Source organism: Neoarius graeffei, chromosome 8 (genome assembly GCF_027579695.1).
Source record: "Neoarius graeffei isolate fNeoGra1 chromosome 8, fNeoGra1.pri, whole genome shotgun sequence".
Taxonomy (NCBI): Eukaryota; Metazoa; Chordata; class Actinopteri; order Siluriformes; family Ariidae; genus Neoarius; species Neoarius graeffei.
This window is the reverse complement of record NC_083576.1, coordinates 76,586,645-76,606,237: the sequence shown is the minus strand read 5'-3', so window position 1 is coordinate 76,606,237 and position 19,593 is coordinate 76,586,645. Positions and strand designations below refer to the sequence as shown.

Here is a 19,593-nt window from a genome sequence, read left to right as displayed (position 1 = left end):
AATAATAAAAAATGTGCCTTCGGTTCTTCTTTAAATATGGTGTGTGTGTGTGTGTGTGTGTGTGTGTGTGTGTAGGACACAGAGCTGAATGAAATGAGGAAGACCATCGAGCTGTTGAAGAACCAGAACTCCGCTGCTCAGGCTGCCATCAGCGGAGCAATTAACAAACCAGAAATCTCAAACAAAGGTTCAATCTGATGTTTGAACATTTTTAGATTTTTTTTTTTAAAGAAGTATTTGGTCTTTGTGTTTAAAGGAATCCTCTCTCTCTCTCTCTCTCTCTCTGTAGACCCCTCCAACGGTTCTCCTCTCTCAGCAGCAGCAGATCTGCAGATCCAGCGCCAGCCCTCCTCTGACAGTGTGTCGAGCCTCACCAGTCACTCCAGTCTGGAGCTTGACCCCAACAGCAAGAAGAAAAGGAAGAACTGGGTAAGCCTTCGTCACTCCTCCTGGCCCACAGCTACCATTCAGTGCATCTTGATGGTTTCCATAACGCACATAAATACACATGCAGCTATAGAGGACGTCTGTGCTGTACAGCTGTACATTTTTATGAACTTCTCCTACACCGTTCCATGGATAGTTGTTTGTCCATAGAAGTTACACTGCTTAAAGTTCACTGTCAGAAATAATGGAACAGGAGGAGACTAGTTCTGTTCTTCAAGGTACAGTTTACACTAAAGTACCCCCTAGAGCAGGGGTGGCCAACCAGTTGGAGACCAAGAGCCACATTTTTTACTGTATTACCGCAAAGAGCCACATCATACACATGGGCACACGAACATCACCCATCCCTTCCTGTCTCTCTCACACACACACACACACACCTCTGCTCAGCCAGATTAATAGTAAATGTCACACACCAACATATTTACTCCTACAGTACTAAGACCACAGGCTGAGGCCAGTCATTTTTAACAATGAACATTGTGTGCACTTACTACGCATGCTGCTTAGTGGGACTCATGGCATTACCAAAAAAAAGCCACACCATACACATGACCGCACATGTGTACCATACATGTGACCCCCCTCGCTCTCTCTCTCCCTCACAGACACACACGCTCAAACACGCACCTCTGCTCAGCCAGATTAATAGTAAATGTCACACGCCAACATGAGAGAAATGTACTCCTTCAGTCAGTACTAATACCACAGGCCAGTCATTTACAGCAATCAATATTGTGTGCACTTACTATGCATGTTGCTTAGTGGGACTTCTGGCATTCCTTGCCTTGAACAATCCTCTTCAAATCTGGCTTGTATTCCGTCGTTGCCACTCGAAGCAGTTCTTTCACATGGGTGTCAGTCAGAACAGAACGATGCTTTGACTTCACGTGTTTCATGGTAGAGAACACAGACTCGCAGACGTATGTTGACCCAAACATTGACAGTATCTTAAGCGCAGCCCGTTTCACATTCGGGTATTTTTCCAATGGCACACTTTTCCAAAACTCAATGGTGCCTTCCCTCAAAACAGGTTTCAGTTGGTCTTCCTCACGAAGATCGATCATCTCCAACTCAGCCGCAGCCTCATCTGTGACAAGCGGGGCTTTCAAACAGTCCATCTCCGCATTGAATGGGTCGACGAGGAACGTAACCTGTGGCCTTTTCAGTTGTATATCACGGAACCGGGTTACAAAGCTTTCGTGCAGGTTTTCAATTAGTGTTGCATATCTGGCTCCTTGCTTATTCAGGGAGGCGGGAAGCTTTGAAATGAGCTAATGACGACTGACATATAAGGCAGAATGGCTTGCCATTACGTTCAACAAAAAAGTATAAACTCTCCCACTCTGTTAAAAATGTCCTATGTTCGTCTTCATATTTTCGTTTTGCTGTGCATTTTTTCATTGCCATTTTGAGAGGCTACTTGACACAAGATACACCTTGCCCAAAAACTTAGCGATTATCTCACGCACATGCGCATTTGACATGACCTGAAAATACCGTAATGTACCCAAGCAAAGCGAAGATGTATTTGACGAAAATACCATACTGAACTCAAGCAAAGCGCACACGCACATTAAAAAAAAAAAAACACAAACACAAACTTCGATATGAACGTAAGAGCCGCATGGCACCGGGCAAAGAGCCGCATGCGGCTCGCGAGCCGCGGGTTGGCCACCCAAGCCCTAGAGCTCATTATTGGACCCCAAGGTAACTGTGTGTACCATTTTAGGGCCAAAAGGGTACATATATGTTCCCAAGAAGTATATAATGGGTACACATACAGTAAGTACCTTAGAGGGTCCTGCCCCAGTGACAAGCTATTGGACCCCTAAAGGTACAAAAATGTACTTAATTTTCTGAGAGTGTTGTACAATATTCATGACAATATTACACACGTCCTGATGGCAGAAACTAGAAATAAAACTCTCATTAGAAAGCCAGTATTTTGTGCAAATATAGTTATAGTCACCGTGTTCCACGCATATTTGCATAAGCTGCATATACAGTGCCTTCTACAATTATTGGCACTCCTTGTAAAGGGTAAAAAAAAAATCCACCTTTCTGTGAAGTCGCTTCGTCTCACTGAAAAAATGCAAAAAAATCCAATCTTTAATTGAAATAAATTTATTCAGAGAAAAACAAATCCCTCATCAAGAAAATTATTTTCAAAAACAAAAAACGCGTGTCCACTATTCACGCTCCTACCATCTGGCAGACGTTACAGGAGTGTGAAAGCAAGGACTACTAGACTGACAAACAGTTTTTACCCCCAGGCCATCAGGCTTTTGAACCACGGATTATAATCACCATCTACCTCTATATTTCCATCAGGCTTTTGAACCACGGATTATATTAGCAATTTTGCACAAGACATTGCACAGGATATCTACCTCTATGTTTGCACATTGTTTGTTTGCCTCTCCTTTTTTTTATTTTTTTTTTAAATGTTATCTTCATTTTTCACTCTACCTTTATACAGTGGGGCAAAAAAGTGTTTAGTCAGTCGCCAATTGTGCAAGTTCTCCCACTTAAAAAGATGAGAGAGGCCTGTAATTTTCATCATAGGTACACCTCAACTATGAGAGACAAAATGAGAAAAAAAAATCCAGAAAATCACATTGTCTGATTTTTAAATAATTTATTTGCAAATTATGGTGGAAAATAAGTATTTGGTCAGTAACAAAAGTTCATCTCAATACTTTGTTATATACCCTTTGTTGGCAATGACAGAGGTCAAACGTTTTCTGTAAGTCTTCACAAGGTTTTCACACACTGTTGCTGGTATTTTGGCCCATTCCTCCATGCAGATCTCCTCTAGAGCAGTGATGTTTTGGGGCTGTCGCTGGGCAACACGGACTTTCAACGCCCTCCAAAGATTTTCTATGGGGTTGAGATCTGGAGACTGGCTAGGCCACTCCAGGACCTTGAAATGCTTCTTACGAAGCCACTCCTTCGTTGCCCGGGCGATGTGTTTGGGATCATTGTCATGCTGAAAGACCCAGCCACGTTTCATCTTCAGTGCCCTTGCTGATGAAAGGAGGTTTTCACTCAAAATCTCACGATATATGGCCCCATTCATTCTTTCCTTTACACGGATCAGTCGTCCTGGTCCCTTTGCAGAAAAACAGCTCCAAAGCATGATGTTTCCACCCCCATGCTTCACAGTAGGTATGGTGTTCTTTGGATGCAACTCAGCATTCTTTCTCCTCCAAACACGACAAGTTGAGTTTTTACCAAAACGTTCTATTTTGGTTTCATCTGACCATATGACATTCTCCCAATCCTCTTCTGGATCATCCAAATGCTCTCTAGCAAACTTCAGACGGGCCTGGACATGTACTGGCTTAAGCAGGGGGACACGTCTGGCACTGCAGGATTTGAGTCCCTGGTGGCGTAGTGTGTTACTGATGGTAGCCTTTGTTACTTTGGTCCCAGCTCTCTGCAGGTCATTCACTAGGTCCCCCCGTGTGGTTCTGGGATTTTTGCTCACCGTTCTTGTGATCATTTTGACCCCACGGGGTGAGATCTTGCGTGGAGCCCCAGATCGAGGGAGATTATCAGTGGTCTTGTATGTCTTCCATTTTCTAATAATTGCTCCCACAGTTGATTTCTTCACACCAAGCTGCTTACCTATTGCAGATTCAGTCTTCCCAGCCTGGTGCAGGTCTACAGTTTTGTTTCTGGTGTCCTTTGACAGCTCTTTGGTCTTGGCCATAGTGGAGTTTGGAGTGTGACTGTTTGAGGTTGAGGACAGGTGTCTTTTATACTGATAACGAGTTCAAACAGGTGCCATTAATACAGGTAACGAGTGGAGGACAGAGGAGCCTCTTAAAGAAGAAGTTACAGGTCTGTGAGAGCCAGAAATCTTGCTTGTTTGTAGGTGACCAAATACTTATTTTACCGAGGAATTTACCAATTAATTCATTAAAAATCCTAGAATGTGATTTCCTGGATTCTTTCCCCCCATTCTGTCTCTCATAGTTGAAGTGTACCTATGATGAAAATTACAGGCCTCTCTCATCTTTTTAAGTGGGAGAACTTGCACAATTGGTGGCTGACTAAATACTTTTTTGCCCCACTGTATTTTGCATTCCATATGTACTTTATATTTTATATTTCATATTTTATATATATATATATTTCTTTTTATATTGGTAAGCGTAGTTTGGTCGGGCAGTTGCAAAATAAGAATTTCATTACCCAATAATAAACCGCTGTGTCTGTTATTGTGTATATGACAAATAAAAATCTTGAATCTTGAACTATTTTTGTCACCTCTGTAAATGATAGTGAACACAGTGTACCTGAAGCATGCTTCCCATTTAAATTGTACAGTATTTTTGAGTTGATTGGAGTGTGTAGGAACTTTCAAGCTGTAATCAATGACTTCCTGATTAACTGGGGGACAAATGTGAGGTGACATCGAGGCCTGATTTCCTTCGTCATCCATCACCATGAGAAAGATAAGAGACACACAAACCAAATGAGGTTTGGAGAAGTGTGTTGACCTTCATAAGTCAGGGAATGGTTATAAAAAATACTCGCCTGAAAATGTCCATTTCTATTGTTTGGGCGATAATAAAAAAGTGGACACCAACTGGAACTGTTACAAACTCGCCTGGAAGAGGAGCCAAGTTTATTTTGCTCCCATGTACAGTGAAGAGGAGGGTAAGGGGGCAAAAAAAAAAATCTCCAAGGATGACTGTTGGTGAATTCCAAGAAAAAGTAAAATCTTGGAGTTTCCAAGTCTCCAAAACCACCATCAGACTCCACCTCCATGCCAACAGGTTATTTGGAAGGTCTGTCAGAAAAAAGCCTTTTCTGTTAGTTAACCACAAATGTAAGTGCCTGGAGTTTTTCTGGAAGCGTGTTCTATGGTCTGACGGAACAAAAAATGGAGCTTTTTGGCAATAAACAATCAAGGTGGGTTTGACATAAAAAGAAAGATGGCTATAAATGAAAAGAACCCGATTCCAACTGTAAAATATGGTGGAGGTTCTGTGATGTTTTGGGGCTGTTTTTCCTTCAAAAGCCCTCAAAACCTTGTTAGGTTCCATGGCATCATGGACTCCATGAAATACCAGGACATTTTAAATCAAAATCAAAAGCCAGGAAACTAAAATTGGGTCGTCATTGGATCTTCTAGCAGGACAATGATCCGATGTCCAAATCAACACTAAAATGGTTCACTGAGACACAGAATCAAGCTTCTGCCCTGGCCATCTCAGTCCCCTGACCTGAACCCCAGTGAAAACCTGCGCCTGAGCTGAAGAGGAGAGAGCACAAGAGAGGGCCTCGGACCCTGGATGATCTGGACAGATTGCGTAAAGAGGAACGGTCTCCGATGCCCTGCTCTGTATCTCCAACCTTATCAAATGTTACAGGAGAGACTCAGTGCTGTTTTACTCTCAAAGCAAGGGTGTACAAAGTATTAAATTCAGGGGTGACAATAATAGTGGCAGTGTGTTTTTTGCTGAAAATAATTTTCTTGATGAGGGATTTGTTTTAGTCTGAATAAATTTATTTCCGTTAAAGATTGGTTTTTCTCATTTTTTCAGCCTGAGATGAAGCGACTTCACCAAAAGGTGTTTTTTTTTTTTCAAACGTTTTTTACTAATCTTTACAAGGGGTGTCGATAATTGTGGAGATCACTGTACGTGTGCATATATCCTGTGGTTACATTTAGTTCGCATGTATGAGAAAGACGACATAACTCGGACTTGTTTCTCCTTACTCAGCTGTTTTGTTTTTTTTTTTCAGTTTTGTGGCTCAGCAGCTCTGTTGTTAATTCTGATCTCACCATAGTTTAATGTGACAAAACACCCACAATGCATTCTTCCAGTATAACATAAGCTCTTAACGGCTTCAAATAAATGTGATATATTGAAGTTGGTTTTCTTTTCTTTTTTTTTATCATTTTCTCTGTGCTCACGTCTCATCGGATAGGTTTGTGAGGTAAGTTTTTGCATCTGGCTCATGGCACTGGGATATAGATCATGATTGGTTACTCATCGTTGAGGTGTTTGTAAGTCTGACAAGTTTGGGCAGTTTTATGAAACACACATGATTCTGCCTTTTATGTTTGTGAGTTTAGTTTACAGGGTGTTGGAATATCAGCATGCTTAACGAATCAATATTGTGCAACAAAATGCATCAATCAGCATTATTTTAGAGTTATTAATGACACTCGTTTAGGAAGAATGGTTGTTTTTAACGTGTATGTTAAGGAATAGTAGTTTGAGTTACAGAAACTCGGTTCCTCCTGAACACCAGTGCGTGTTGTGTTTTCTTTTCTTTCCTTCAGCTAAGGAGCTCTTTCAAACAGGCCTTCGGAAAGAAAAAGGCCCTAAAGTCAGCCTCGTCTCATTCAGACGTTGAAGAGATGGATGAGTCCTCTGTCCCTTCATCACCCAGACTGCCGTATGGCTGCCACTCCGCTGGGACATCACTGCTCCGACACTCACACTCCAACTCGCTGTAAGATGTCCTCCTTACACACACCTGAGCTTTTCAGATTTCAGGCACCACTGTGTTTGTTCACAACTGGAGTCATTTAAACTCTTTAAAAGAAAAAATACTTTCCATATATGTCTAGTGCCCCCTAGTGCTCCACAACATATTATACAGTGGTGCTTGAAAGGTTGTGAACCCTTTAGAATTTTCTATATTTCTGCATAAATATGACCTAAAACATCATCAGATTTTCACACAAGTTTTAAAAGTAGATAAAGAGAACCCAGTTAAACAAATGAGACAAAAGTATTGTACTTGGTCATTTATTTATTGAGGGAAATGATCCAATATTACATACTGTATCTGTGAGTGGCAAAAGTATGTGAACCTCTAGGATTAGCAGTTAATTTGAAGGTGAAATGAGAGTCAGGTGTTTTCAATCAATGGGATGACAGTCAGGTGTGAGTGGGCACCCTGTTTTATTTAAAGAACAGGGATCTATCAAAGTCTGAGCTTCACAACACATGTTTGTGGAAGTGTATCATGACACGAACAAAGGAGATTTCTGAGGACCTCAGAAAAAGCGTTGTTGATGCTCATCAGGCTGGAAAAGGTTCCAAAACCATCTCTAAAGAGTTTGGACTCCACCAATCCACAGTCAGACAGATTGTGTACAAATGGAGGAAATTCAAGACCATTGTTCCCCTCCCCAGGAGTGGTCGACCAACAAAGATCACTCCAAGAGCAAGGCGTGTAATAGTCGGTGAGGTCACAAAGGACCCCAGGGTAACTTCTAAGCAACTGAAGGCCTCTCTCACATTGGCTAATGTTAATGTTCATGAGTCCACCATCAGGAGAACACTGAACAACAATGGTGTGCATGGCAGGGTTGCAAGGAGAAAGCCACTGCCCTCCAAAAAGAACATTGCTGCTCGTCTGCAGTTTGCTAAAAATCACGTGGAGAAGCCAGAAGGCTATTGGAAAAATGTTTTGTGGACGGATGAGACCAAAATAGAACTTTTTGGTTTAAATGAGAAGCGTTATGTTTGGAGAAAGGAAAACACTGCATTCCAGCATAAGAACCTTATCCCATCTGTGAAACATGGTGGTGGTAGTATCATGGTTTGGGCCTGTTTTGCTGCATCTGGGCCAGGACGGCTTGCCATCACTGATGGAACAATGAATTCTGAATTATACCAGCGAATTCTAAAGGAAAATGTCAGGACATCTGTCCATGAACTGAATCTCAAGAGAAGGTGGGTCATGCAGCAAGACAACGACCCTAAGCACACAAGTCGTTCTACCAAAGAATGGTTAAAGAAGAATAAAGTTAATGTTTTGGAATGGCCAAGTAAAAGTCCTGACCTTAATCCAATGGAAATGTTGTGGAAGGACCTGAAGCGAGCAGTTCATGTGAGGAAACCCACCAACATCCCAGAGTTGAAGCTGTTCTGTACGGAGGAACGGGCTAAAATTCCTCCAAGCCGGTGTGCAGGACTGATCAACAGTTACCACAAACGTTTAGTTGCAGTTATTGCTGCACAAGGGGGTCACACCAGATACTGAAAGCAAAGATTCACATACTTTTACCACTCACAGATATGTAATATTGGATCATTTTCCTCAATAAATAAATGACCAAGTATGATATTTTGTCTCATTTGTTTACTGGGTTCTCTTTATCTACTTTTAGGACTTGTGTGAAAATCTGATGATGTTTTAGGTCATATTTATGCAGAAATATAGAAAATTCTAAAGGGTTCACAAACTTTCAAGCACCACTGTATATTATGGAGTGGTTCAATAGTATGGCATTGAACATTGTTTTGCAGGGTAGTGTTATTCATCTAGTGTGATGGAGAGTCAAAGACTCACCTGGTGCCGCTGGCTAATCTGCACTGCAAGTGAAAAAGTGAGCCGAGTGCGTAATTGCCAGTACAAAGCCTCTATAATATCAACAGTGTCAACACGAGACAGCACACGGAAACTGGGCCTATCAACCCAGTTGGGGATCTTGGAGCAACTCTGCCCTAGAGATGCAGAGTACAGGCCCACCGGCATGTGAACATCCCCTAACTCTCATCAACGTTGTTCCAATTATGGGTTAAATATTCAGCCAGATGAAGGTCGTAGCCTTGGTTGAAATACTTCAAAATCAAAACGGGTAGATAGGACGCATCAGTCCTGGCACACAGATTATCTAGAGGATGGATACTTTGAATATAAAATCCCTGGTCCTCATGGTTAGGGGTTGGGCACAGTGCTAACAACTCTGTCCTGTAAAAAGATATTTGTTATGGAAACATCAACAAAGGTTATTATAATTTCCAGTGTCATTTCTACCAGTGTCAAGAAGTCTGAAGAACCTTAATATTGACCAAGAACTGGTCGATGATGTACACAAATGAATGAATTAAATGTCACGTGTGCAAGCAGCATGATCATGGACCATGGTGGTCCAGGTGATATAGAAGTATATTATCAGCGCAAAATTATATATCGCCAGCTAAAGTCTGTATACTGTATATGGCCCATTCTATAATTGCGGGTACATTTCAAGTGTTGAAAGAAAGCAAAAATTTAGTCATCGTTAAACTGGGCAATCTGTTAACAGAATTGACGATAACAGAGTTGACACTTTCCACCATTTTGTGTCTTAACTCCACACGCTAACCTCAAACTAGCTACCACGTGGCATGTACAGTATAAAAACAGAATTTTATGGATTTTAATCATATTATTGTTTTTTTTTTAATGACAGAGATTCACTCCAATATCACAGTAACAGATTTGATGAATATTTAAAGCTAGACAGCCTTTCGATTTCATAAAATCGGTGAAATTTAGTTCCCTCTGAAATTTGGTCATTGTGATGTTTATTTCTGTAATATTGCAAATGTTTATTTCTGTAATATTGCAAAAAATATCAGGCCATTCTGTGGCTGGGAAGTTATTTAATTTGAGCGGATTCCCGAGCAAATAATGTGCATGAAATCGCTCACTTTGCGCAGTCAAGCAGACAGAGGAAGTCCGTGTGCACGCGCATGCGCAGGTTTACCTTCTTCTTCTTTTGGGTTTTTATGGCAGCTGGCATCCACAGTGTTGCATTACTGCCATCTACAGGTTTACCTTTTACCTTAACCAGTGAGCGTGCACTGACAGTTCCATCATTCTGTCGCTAAACGAACAGCTGATCACACCGAGGTGCTCGCTGACCGCCGATATTTATTAGTTTGGTCCTGCGTTTCCTTTCTTTCGCAACATACTGTTTTTTCTTCTCGCTTTCCGTTACTGTAGTCGGTCTTTCACGTTTCATTCGCACATTCACGTCCTCCATTTTCCTCTCCTGTTTCAAATTTGTATCCCACAATGCCTTGCGCGAACAGGGAAAGCCCACCACGTGATGCATGACGTAGTATCTTGAATTGGGTCATGGTGAAGCAGGAAAAAATAGCAGAAAATTTAAGGCCACGTGGCTCTAAATTCATTAATTGTTCTATTTTAAAAAAACAATAAAATTGGAAGTCTGTGATTCGAATTCAGTAGCTTTCGGTCCACTAAACAAAAATAATTGGGTGTCGGGGAAAATTTTTTTATGACCTACACTTGAAAAATCTGAAAGGCAGTCAACCTTTAATCTACTGTTGGTGTAAAATCCTCAACATTTTGTTCAAATAAATGAGGGAAGAAATATAACGTACCTCACTGCCTTTCTGACGTTTCGCCCCAGAGGAAGTGACGTCTCTCGGTGCGGGTGTCATGCGTATTATTAAAAGTCTTTGTGGATTTTATATGGTTTTATAACAGAGTTAACAAGAACATTGGGACGGAAAAAAGAAATGTATATTTTTTATTCCTGAAATTTCACATAATACAGAACGTAGACGTTCTATGCAGTTGATTTTATAGCAGTTAATAGAATAAATCCCAAAAACCAGACTGTTAGACTGAATCACTTCATGTTTATTCGAGTTGAATGGATGAATCAGGAGTCGAAGACGGCCAATAATGTAGGGGGAGGGGTGGGGTGGGAGTCATTTAGTGAAGGTTTTATGGATAAATTGGGTCTAAAATGTACATCGAGCACTGCTATTGGTGAAAGTTTGTCATAATTTGCATTATTGTTCAAAACTGATTCAATAAAGATTTATTTTGTGGAAGATAACAAAAGGTTTATCTCGGAGACGCGAAATGTATCCCGAGTTCTAGAATGACCCTTATTGTTGGTGTAACATCGGTGGTCCTTAATATTCAACATTTGTGTTGTGCATGCATACATGTGTGTGTGTGTGTGTGTGTGTGTGTGTGTGTGTGTGTGTGTGTGTGTGTGTGTGTGTGTGTGTGTATAGCCCTCTCCTTTCATCGCTGTCTGTTTATGGAAATGCTTGGAGCTGTAACAGTGCTCCCATCAGGACCAGTTCTCTGGCACGGTAACAGTGACTAAAACAAAAAAAAATTCAAATGAAAAATTTTAAATCATGAAATGATCAAAAATCTGCTGTTTATCAATCACGAGAGCTGCTACAGTACAGTGCCACAGTAGCGTGCCACTCAAAAATGAAGTTTCTAATTTTCATTGTCCCACCCCCTAAATGTGTTCATAATGTGAAAAGAAAAAATGTGACAAAGTGTGGATGTATTATAATAATATTTACTGGTAGCTCAACAGTTCCAAAGTTATACAATATGTGTAATTTTCCGAAAAATTCTGATATAATCATCTCATCTCATTATCTGTAGCCGCTTTATCCTGTTCTACAGGGTCGCAGGCAAGCTGGAGCCTATCCCAGCTGACTACGGGCGAAAGGCGGGGTACACCCTGGACAAGTCGCCAGGTCATCACAGGGCTGACACATAGACACAGACAACCATTCACACTCACATTCACACCTACGGTCAATTTAGAGTCACCAGTTAACCTAACCTGCATGTCTTTGGACTGTGGGGGAAACCGGAGCACCCGGAGGAAACCCACGCGGACACGGGGAGAACATGCAAACTCCGCACAGAAAGGCCCTCGCCGGCCACGGGGCTCGAACCCGGACCTTCTTGCTGTGAGGCGACAGCGCTAACCACTACACCACAATGCCGCCGCTGATATAATCATATAATGTTAAATTTAACATAAAAAACCAGAATACTGCAGAAATCATGAAAATCAAACAGTTACTAGCAGTTACTTCAAAAGTCAACAAATGATTTTTGAACACAAACAGTGACTAAAATGTCACAGTGTAAATTAGTTGTCCGCAATTTAGTTGTCAACAGCAGCTGCAGTGAGTGCAGTCACGGTGGATTTGTTACTGTTTGGAAAGTCATGGCGGTGTTTCTCCACGACTTGCAACAAGAACTGTTTTTGTTCTTCTTGATTGGTCAGGACTCCATTGAACGCCTGAATCAAGGCCACCCCTCGCTCGGCTGCATCGTTGACGACTTTCAGACTTCTCACTTTCTGTTGGCCAACAATGTAATCATTGTCACTGCTCCATGTATCTGGACTGTTCATGAGGAATTTCTGTGCTCTGTTAAAGGCTGTGAAAAGCTGCTTGGTGTGTTGTGATACAAAGTCAAACAACTGCTTCTGAGGTACTGTGGGGTTGAAGGCAATGCGTCGAGGATGATATGTTGTTTTCTTGTCAAGGGCTTTCACCATGGCTGACTTCACCTCAGCTGACACTGCAGAGTCAAAGAATGCTAAACCGACCAGGATTTCACTTAAGTACCACAAGTGTCCAGAGAACGATTTTATTGCAGCTTTAGCAACAGCTTCATGTTGTTTCTTGTAGATCTCCAGCTCACGCAGCAGCTGCAAATCATTCTGCAGAGCAGATGATGCACATGCGCATGTGAACCAGGCTTTTAGGTAGACCTTTATCACAAACGTGTTGAATAAGAGTGTTCATACACGCATGCAACAGCTACTGAATAGTTACTCTATGAAAACATTTCAGCCCATTGAGCTACCAAAGGGGCGGCACGGTGGTGTAGTGGTTAGCGCTGTCACCTCACAACAAGAAGGTTCTGGGTTCGAGCCCAGCGGCCGGCGAGGGCCTTTCTGTGTGGAGTTTGCATGTTCTCCCCGTGTCCGCGTGGGTTTCCTCCGGGTGCTCCGGTTTCCCCCACAGTCCAAAGACATGCAGGTTAGGTTAACTGGTGACTCTAAATTGACCGTAGGTGTGAATGTGAGTGTGAATGGTTGTCTGTGTCGATGTGTCAGCCCTGTGATGACCTGGCGACTTGTCCAGGGTGTACCCCGCCTTTCGCCCGTAGTCAGCTGGGATAGGCTCCAGCTTGCCTGCGACCCTGTGGAACAGGATAAAGCGGCTACAGATAATGGATGGATGAGCTACCAAAAAATATGCATATATTTGTATGAAACTTGGAGTAATTACTATGCTTCATAAAAGGAACAAAATGAGAGGGTGGGACCTGGAAAACATTGAAAAAAAATTTTGGCCATTAGACTGAGGCTACATCCACACGACAACGGCAACAAGATTTTTTTTTTTTTTTAAATATCGTGTCCACATGGGCAGCGGATCAGTAAAATTTCAGGTACATATGGCAACGCAACGCTTGCTGAAAACGATGCAATACACATGCCACACCTCTACGTGCGCTGTAAGACGGTCCCATCGGAGACACCAGAACAATAGAAGAAGTAGATGCATGCGCATAAACCCCTTCTTCTGTAGCATCAGCCACATAAAGTTTTGATTATTAATCAGTAGCGTAAAATGAAAGACGCGGAAAGAGGAATGAATGGGGGTAGATGGAAGCCGGTACGCCAACATTCTGATATCCTCCAGAATTCTTTAATGGTCCGGAATAAATTGAATGCTACACGTTGATGGATTACTTTGTTCTTCTACGCCCTTTTTGAGGAATGTATTGTCGGACTTAAACCAACATCTGAAGAGGTGAGGTGCCCTAAGGGCTATTCTCTCTCTCTCTCTCTCTCTCTCTCTCTCACTCACTTTGCACCATTACACAATAAATATTCACAGTGAAAAGATTTTGTAAGCGCGTTTCATGAACCAAGTTATAGGATTTGTTGACAACTCGCATCGAGTTCGTTACACTTCTACCCGGCGTGAAGCACTGACAGTCATGTGGTTGTGACGTCATCATAAACAAATCCGTTCTACTCATCCAGACGACTTCGCAACGGCGCCGTTGCCAGATTTTTCCACTCTGGAACCCGTTCTCAAAAGATTTCGTTTTGGGGCACCCGAAACGCCGGTGCCGTGTGGACGCCAGGCCGAAATGATAAACAATTTTATCAGATTCACCTGAATCCGTTGCCGTGTGGACAGGGCCTCAGTGGCACCCTAGTGCCACAGCATGCACTTCAGTGCTGACTCACTTCCCTGTAAGCTTGCATAATAAAGCACTAGGACGTACTTCCTGCTTTGATGTGATCACATGACCTTATGACACCACTCGGTGCTCAATGTCCAGAAGTGAACACAGTTTAGAGCCGCATCCATGGAGAGTTCAACCGACCTGCCGTTAAGACGCATGTTAATTCTGGATGATTTGCATAATTATAAGCACTAATTATATGCCTTCAATTGATTTACTAACTGAAGTACGTGGAACATCAGTGTGCTAAGAGAGCCTGCTGTTTGGTTTGTGTGTGTTTGTATTTGTCTGATGTATCTTTGTGTGCGTGTGTGTGTGTGATCAATCCAGTATCACGGAATGTACTGACTGTGAGACGGAGACGGTCATGCAGTTGCGCAACGAGCTGCGTGAGAAGGAGATGAAACTGACTGATATCAGACTGGAGGCACTGAGCTCCGCCCACCAGCTCGACCAGCTCCGAGAGTCCATGAACCGCATGCAGGTTAATTAACTTCCTTATTAACTTCAAGGAGGGAAAACAGAGAGGCTGGTGATCGAACGGCTGTTATAACATTTCCACAACATGTGTATACAGTGGATATAAAAACTCTACTGTACACACCCCGTTAAAATGATCGGTTTTTCTGATGTAAAAAAAAATGAGACCACGATAAATAATTTCAAAGCTTTTCCCACCTTTAATGTGACCTATAACCTGTACAATCCAATTGAAAAACAAACAAATCTGTTCGGGGGAAAAACATAAAAAATAAAAAACGTACAATAAGCTGGTTGCACACCCTTAAACTAATACTTTGTTGAAGCACCTTTTGATTTAATCACAGCATTCAGTCTTTTTGGGTTCACACCTGCCATCAATGAAAATGACTCTGATTAACCCCAAATAAAGTTCAGACATTTACTCCGTTGCATCCTCCAGCAAAAGCCAGGGTTCACAGAGGGCTTACAAAGCAGCAAAGGGATCTCATTGTTGAAAGGTATCAGTCAGGAGAAGGGTACAAAAACATTTCCACGACATTAGATATACCATGGAGCACAGTGAAGACAGTGATCAAGAAGTGGAGAAAATATGGGACAACAGTGACATTACCGAGAACCAGACGTCCCTCCAAAATTGATGAAAAGGCAAGATGCGAACTGGTCAGGGAGGCTACCAAGAGGCCTACAGCAACACTGAAGGAGCTGCAGGAATTTCTGGCAAGTACTGGGTGTGTACTACATGTGACAAATATCTCCCGTATTCTCCATATGTCTGGACTATGAGGTAGGGTCAAAGAAAAACATCCAGGCCCGGATAAATTTCGCAAAAACATACATCAACTCTCCCAAAAGCATGTGGGAAAATGTGTTATGGTCTGATGAAACCAAGGTTGAACTTTTTGGCCACAATTCCAAAAGGTACGTTTGGTGCAAAAACAACACTGCGCATCACCAAAAGAACACCATCCCCACGGTGAAGCATGGTGGTGGCAGCATCATGTTTTGGGGGTGTTTTTCTTCAGCTGGAACAGGGGCTTTAGTCAAGGTGAAGGGAATTATGAACAGTTCTAAATACCAGCCAATTTTGGCCCCAAACCTTCAGGTGTCTGCTAGAAAGCTGAAGATGAAGACGAATTTCATCTTTCAGCATGACAATGACACCAAAAAAGTTTTGGAACGGCCCAGCCAGAGCCCAGACCGAAATCCAGTTGAAAATCTGTGGGGTGACCTGAAGAGGGCTGTGCACAAGAGATGCCCTCGCAATCTGACAGATTTTGAGCGCTTTTGCAAGGAAGAGTGGGCAAATATTGCCAAGTCTAGACGTGGCAGGCTGATCGACTCCGACCCAAAAAGACTGAATGCTGTAATTAAATCAAAAGGTGCTTCAACAAAGTATTAGTTTAAGGGTGTGCACACTTATGCAGCCAGCTTATTGTACATTTTTTAATTTTTTTATATTTTTCCCCCAACAGATTTGTTTGTTTTTCAATTGAATTTACAGGTTATAGGTCACATTAAAGGTGGGAAAAGTTTTGAAATTATTTATCGTGGTCTTGGGTTTTTCTGATGAAAAAAAAAAAATCATTTTAACAGGGTGTGTACAGTTTTTATATCCACTGTACATGGGGGGTAAAAAAACTATGACATTATACATGAGCAAACTGCTGTGGTTTGAGAGGAGTAAGACATTTCCAGTATCCAGGCTCATCTTGACCCACATCACACCATGCTGCAAGTGATTATTTTCCCATGACTCCCCCCCCCAGTGTTTTATATTAAGAGGAAAAATTAGAGGATATTAGTATTGATAAACATTTCCTATCAATCAAACCTTGTGATGCTTTCGTACGTGTTGAGTGTGGTGTTCGTGCGCCATGTTTGTGCAGGTGGAGATGGAGAAGCTGAAAGTGGAGAATGAGCGTCTGAGAACAACCACTAGGGGGAGCTGCAGCACAACCACATCACAGGCCTCTGTGTGTCCCTCGACCCTCGGTCTATCCTCTCAGTCAAGCCTTACTGAGTCCACAAGCCTAGGTGTATATACACACACACACACACACACTCAGAGAGAGTAAAACAATGTGGTTGTAAATGTTGTTTTATTTTTATGAAAGAGGAACTGAAGTCATTTTTAAACTTGCTTTATTTCTTAATTAACGTGTTCTTCAATGACGTTTTCGGTTTTAGTAACCTTATATCGTGACTCATATTGGCAACTAATCGCAATTAAATATTATACTTATCGGCCTATTCGGTTTTTAGCCATGTTGAATTTAGTTCGTTTGGTCCACGGCAGGCGTCGCTTATCCGCGCGATCTTCACGAGACTTGTGCGAGACTTCGAAACGTGAAGAAGTGTCAGCCAGGTGTCAGCGCCGCCATTTTGAAAACTGTTTTCCAAACGAAATATTGCACAAAAACGAGTTTAAATGACGATTACTGCCGACTTTTTTCAAACTTTCCTGATCGCTATCAAAACAAACAAAACTTCCGGCTTGATTACATCAGCATTCGAAAGAGGGCGCGCGCGTCTTTTGACAACCCGTGTCCAAAATCGCTCCCTACTCACTATAAAGGGCACTATATATTGAGGACGCCATTTTGTAGTGTTGTCCAAAAGCTTAGTGAGGATTATTTCTACCCTATATAGTGCACTCAAAGTATCCCAAAATACATCACGAAAAGTAGTGGACAACCGATGGTCACTAACCAAAGCAATATATCCCATCATGCATTGCGGTCGCGCTGAAAGAAATCAACTTAAAAGTCTCAAATTTGATTTAATAAAAGGCAGCGGCAAAGAAGAAAGAAAGTATTCAGCCTTGATTTAAAAGAACTGAAAGCTGCAGCTACTTTGTATTGATTAATGTGGGAAATGCGCTCAGTATAATATGGATTTATCACAAAAACACATGCGTGTATTTATTATTTTGAAAACCCACCAGCCGACTGATCTGGCACGTTTTAATTGTGCGACGGTAATGACGTAAATACCAGCGCGACGGACTAGTGTCCGAAAGCGTTTTTTCATTTTACCAATGAGCTCACTATATAGTCCTCTATATAGTAATTCCCTCTATAGAGAGTAGGGAGTAGTGAACGAGTGAGCGATTTCGGACACGGAACGTTGGCAGATGTCGGTCACTTTGATTTCCGCTGTACAGTACGTTTTACTTCCATCCTAAGATGTCTCGCACAGGTCTCAGCGACTCTCGTTTACGGCCATTGCTTTGACATATGGACTGATATATTACAGAGCATATTTCAAACACTCATAACTTGCTATAGCAGCGACAAAATAGCGATCAAACATGCATTCCGATATTTAATAAAATGAGATAAAGAGAATTTTGATCATAAAAAATTTGCCTTCCGTTCTCCTTTAATATACTCTGACAGACGTGTGCATATATGTTTTTATAATACTACTGAGGACCAAATGTCCCCACAAGGATCATAAAATCTGACAATTTCGATCTTCTGGGACATTCAGATGGTCCCCACAAGGAAATTACTGTTGTGTTTTGTTTTGTTTTGTTTTTAAAGAAAAATTGAAAAAAATAAAAGAGCCAGAAAGTTTCCTTTTCATTACTGAAGTTAGGTTTTAGGTGCAAGCACAGCATTAATTAACTGCAAAAATAATTGTCAATGGAAGGTCTTCACAAGGATAGTGAGACAAATGTGTGTGTGTGCTCTCAGACATGCTGCTGGAGGACAGTGGAGATGGCGGCTCTCGTAAAGAGGGACACCATGTCAAAGTGGTTGTGAGTCTGGACAGAGACCCAAAGTGGAAAGAGGTCAGACATTTTTTCGTCTCTCTTCACAGACATCCAAACACCATCGAACATAAACTACTGCAGGACTTTTTTGACACAGCATTGCCATCATCAGCTGCCGTAACTGGGTCAGTCCATGAAATGGGGTTACCAAAATGTGACATAGAGGGAGTCACTTTAAACAATTTACAACTGAAAACAACTTTTATTTCCATGAAGCATTGACCATATAAGAAAATATAACATAGTTGTTAAGATAACTCCTGCTCTACAATGTATGATAAAATCCATAAATATTTACCCGGTTGCTAATGTAACAAGGACACGAACAAGCTTTTAAAAATAAAGGAAAAATATTGATAAAATCAATTTTTTGCTTTTATTTGCTTACTTTAAACATTAACACTGAATAAGAATTCATTAGAAATATTAGTTCAACATCATAAACACTGAAAATATGAAATACCAGTATTTCACAAACTTCATAAAATCTCTTTAAGATTTGAACAATAACAAGAGTCATTAACAGGAAACAGTTTCATCCTATATGGGGTAAATGAGATTATTGAATTCATTACTTTACTTAGTCACACTTATATCTGCACTTCTCTAGCTTAATTTCTTAAAATAACAAGAACTTGCACCCTACCCCACGAAGTTGCGCGTGTAACGAAGACGCAAACTTTTCAAAATGTCCCAGAAATGTTTGTTAATATAGGTTTTATGAATAGATCTGCTCTTGCTGGCCGCCATTTTGATGCCATTGATAGCGACGAGAGCACGTGTTGTGGTGTGTGAGATCCCGCGAGAAGTTATCTCGCGTCAGTTCAGCTGACCTAGATTGAGTAAATAGGTCTCGCAGGTTGTGAACGAACCAGGAAGTGAGTGGACGCTAAGTTAGGACGTGAGAAAAAACATCGATAATTTCTTTCATTGCCGTTTGTTTAAATTTCTTTCTACCTACATCGTTTTATAGTATATTCTTCTTTATATTAAAAACATCAATCATGATTTCAACTCGTTTTATCATTTTTTATAAGCCTGGTTTCTAACGTAACACGGCAGGA

At 41.5% G+C, this 19,593-nt stretch overlaps 1 protein-coding gene across 1 annotated transcript in view; it reads left to right on the top strand.

Annotated features, from left to right (window-relative positions):
• Window positions 1-19,593, top strand: part of nav2b (neuron navigator 2b) — a 342,800-nt gene that overhangs the window by 293,764 nt on the left and 29,443 nt on the right. The window contains 8 exon segments of the mRNA XM_060926744.1: window positions 76-187; window positions 290-429; window positions 6,397-6,405; window positions 6,755-6,927; window positions 11,253-11,333; window positions 14,599-14,752; window positions 16,638-16,785; window positions 18,450-18,547. Of these exon segments, the coding sequence (XP_060782727.1) occupies window positions 76-187; window positions 290-429; window positions 6,397-6,405; window positions 6,755-6,927; window positions 11,253-11,333; window positions 14,599-14,752; window positions 16,638-16,785; window positions 18,450-18,547 (915 nt within the window).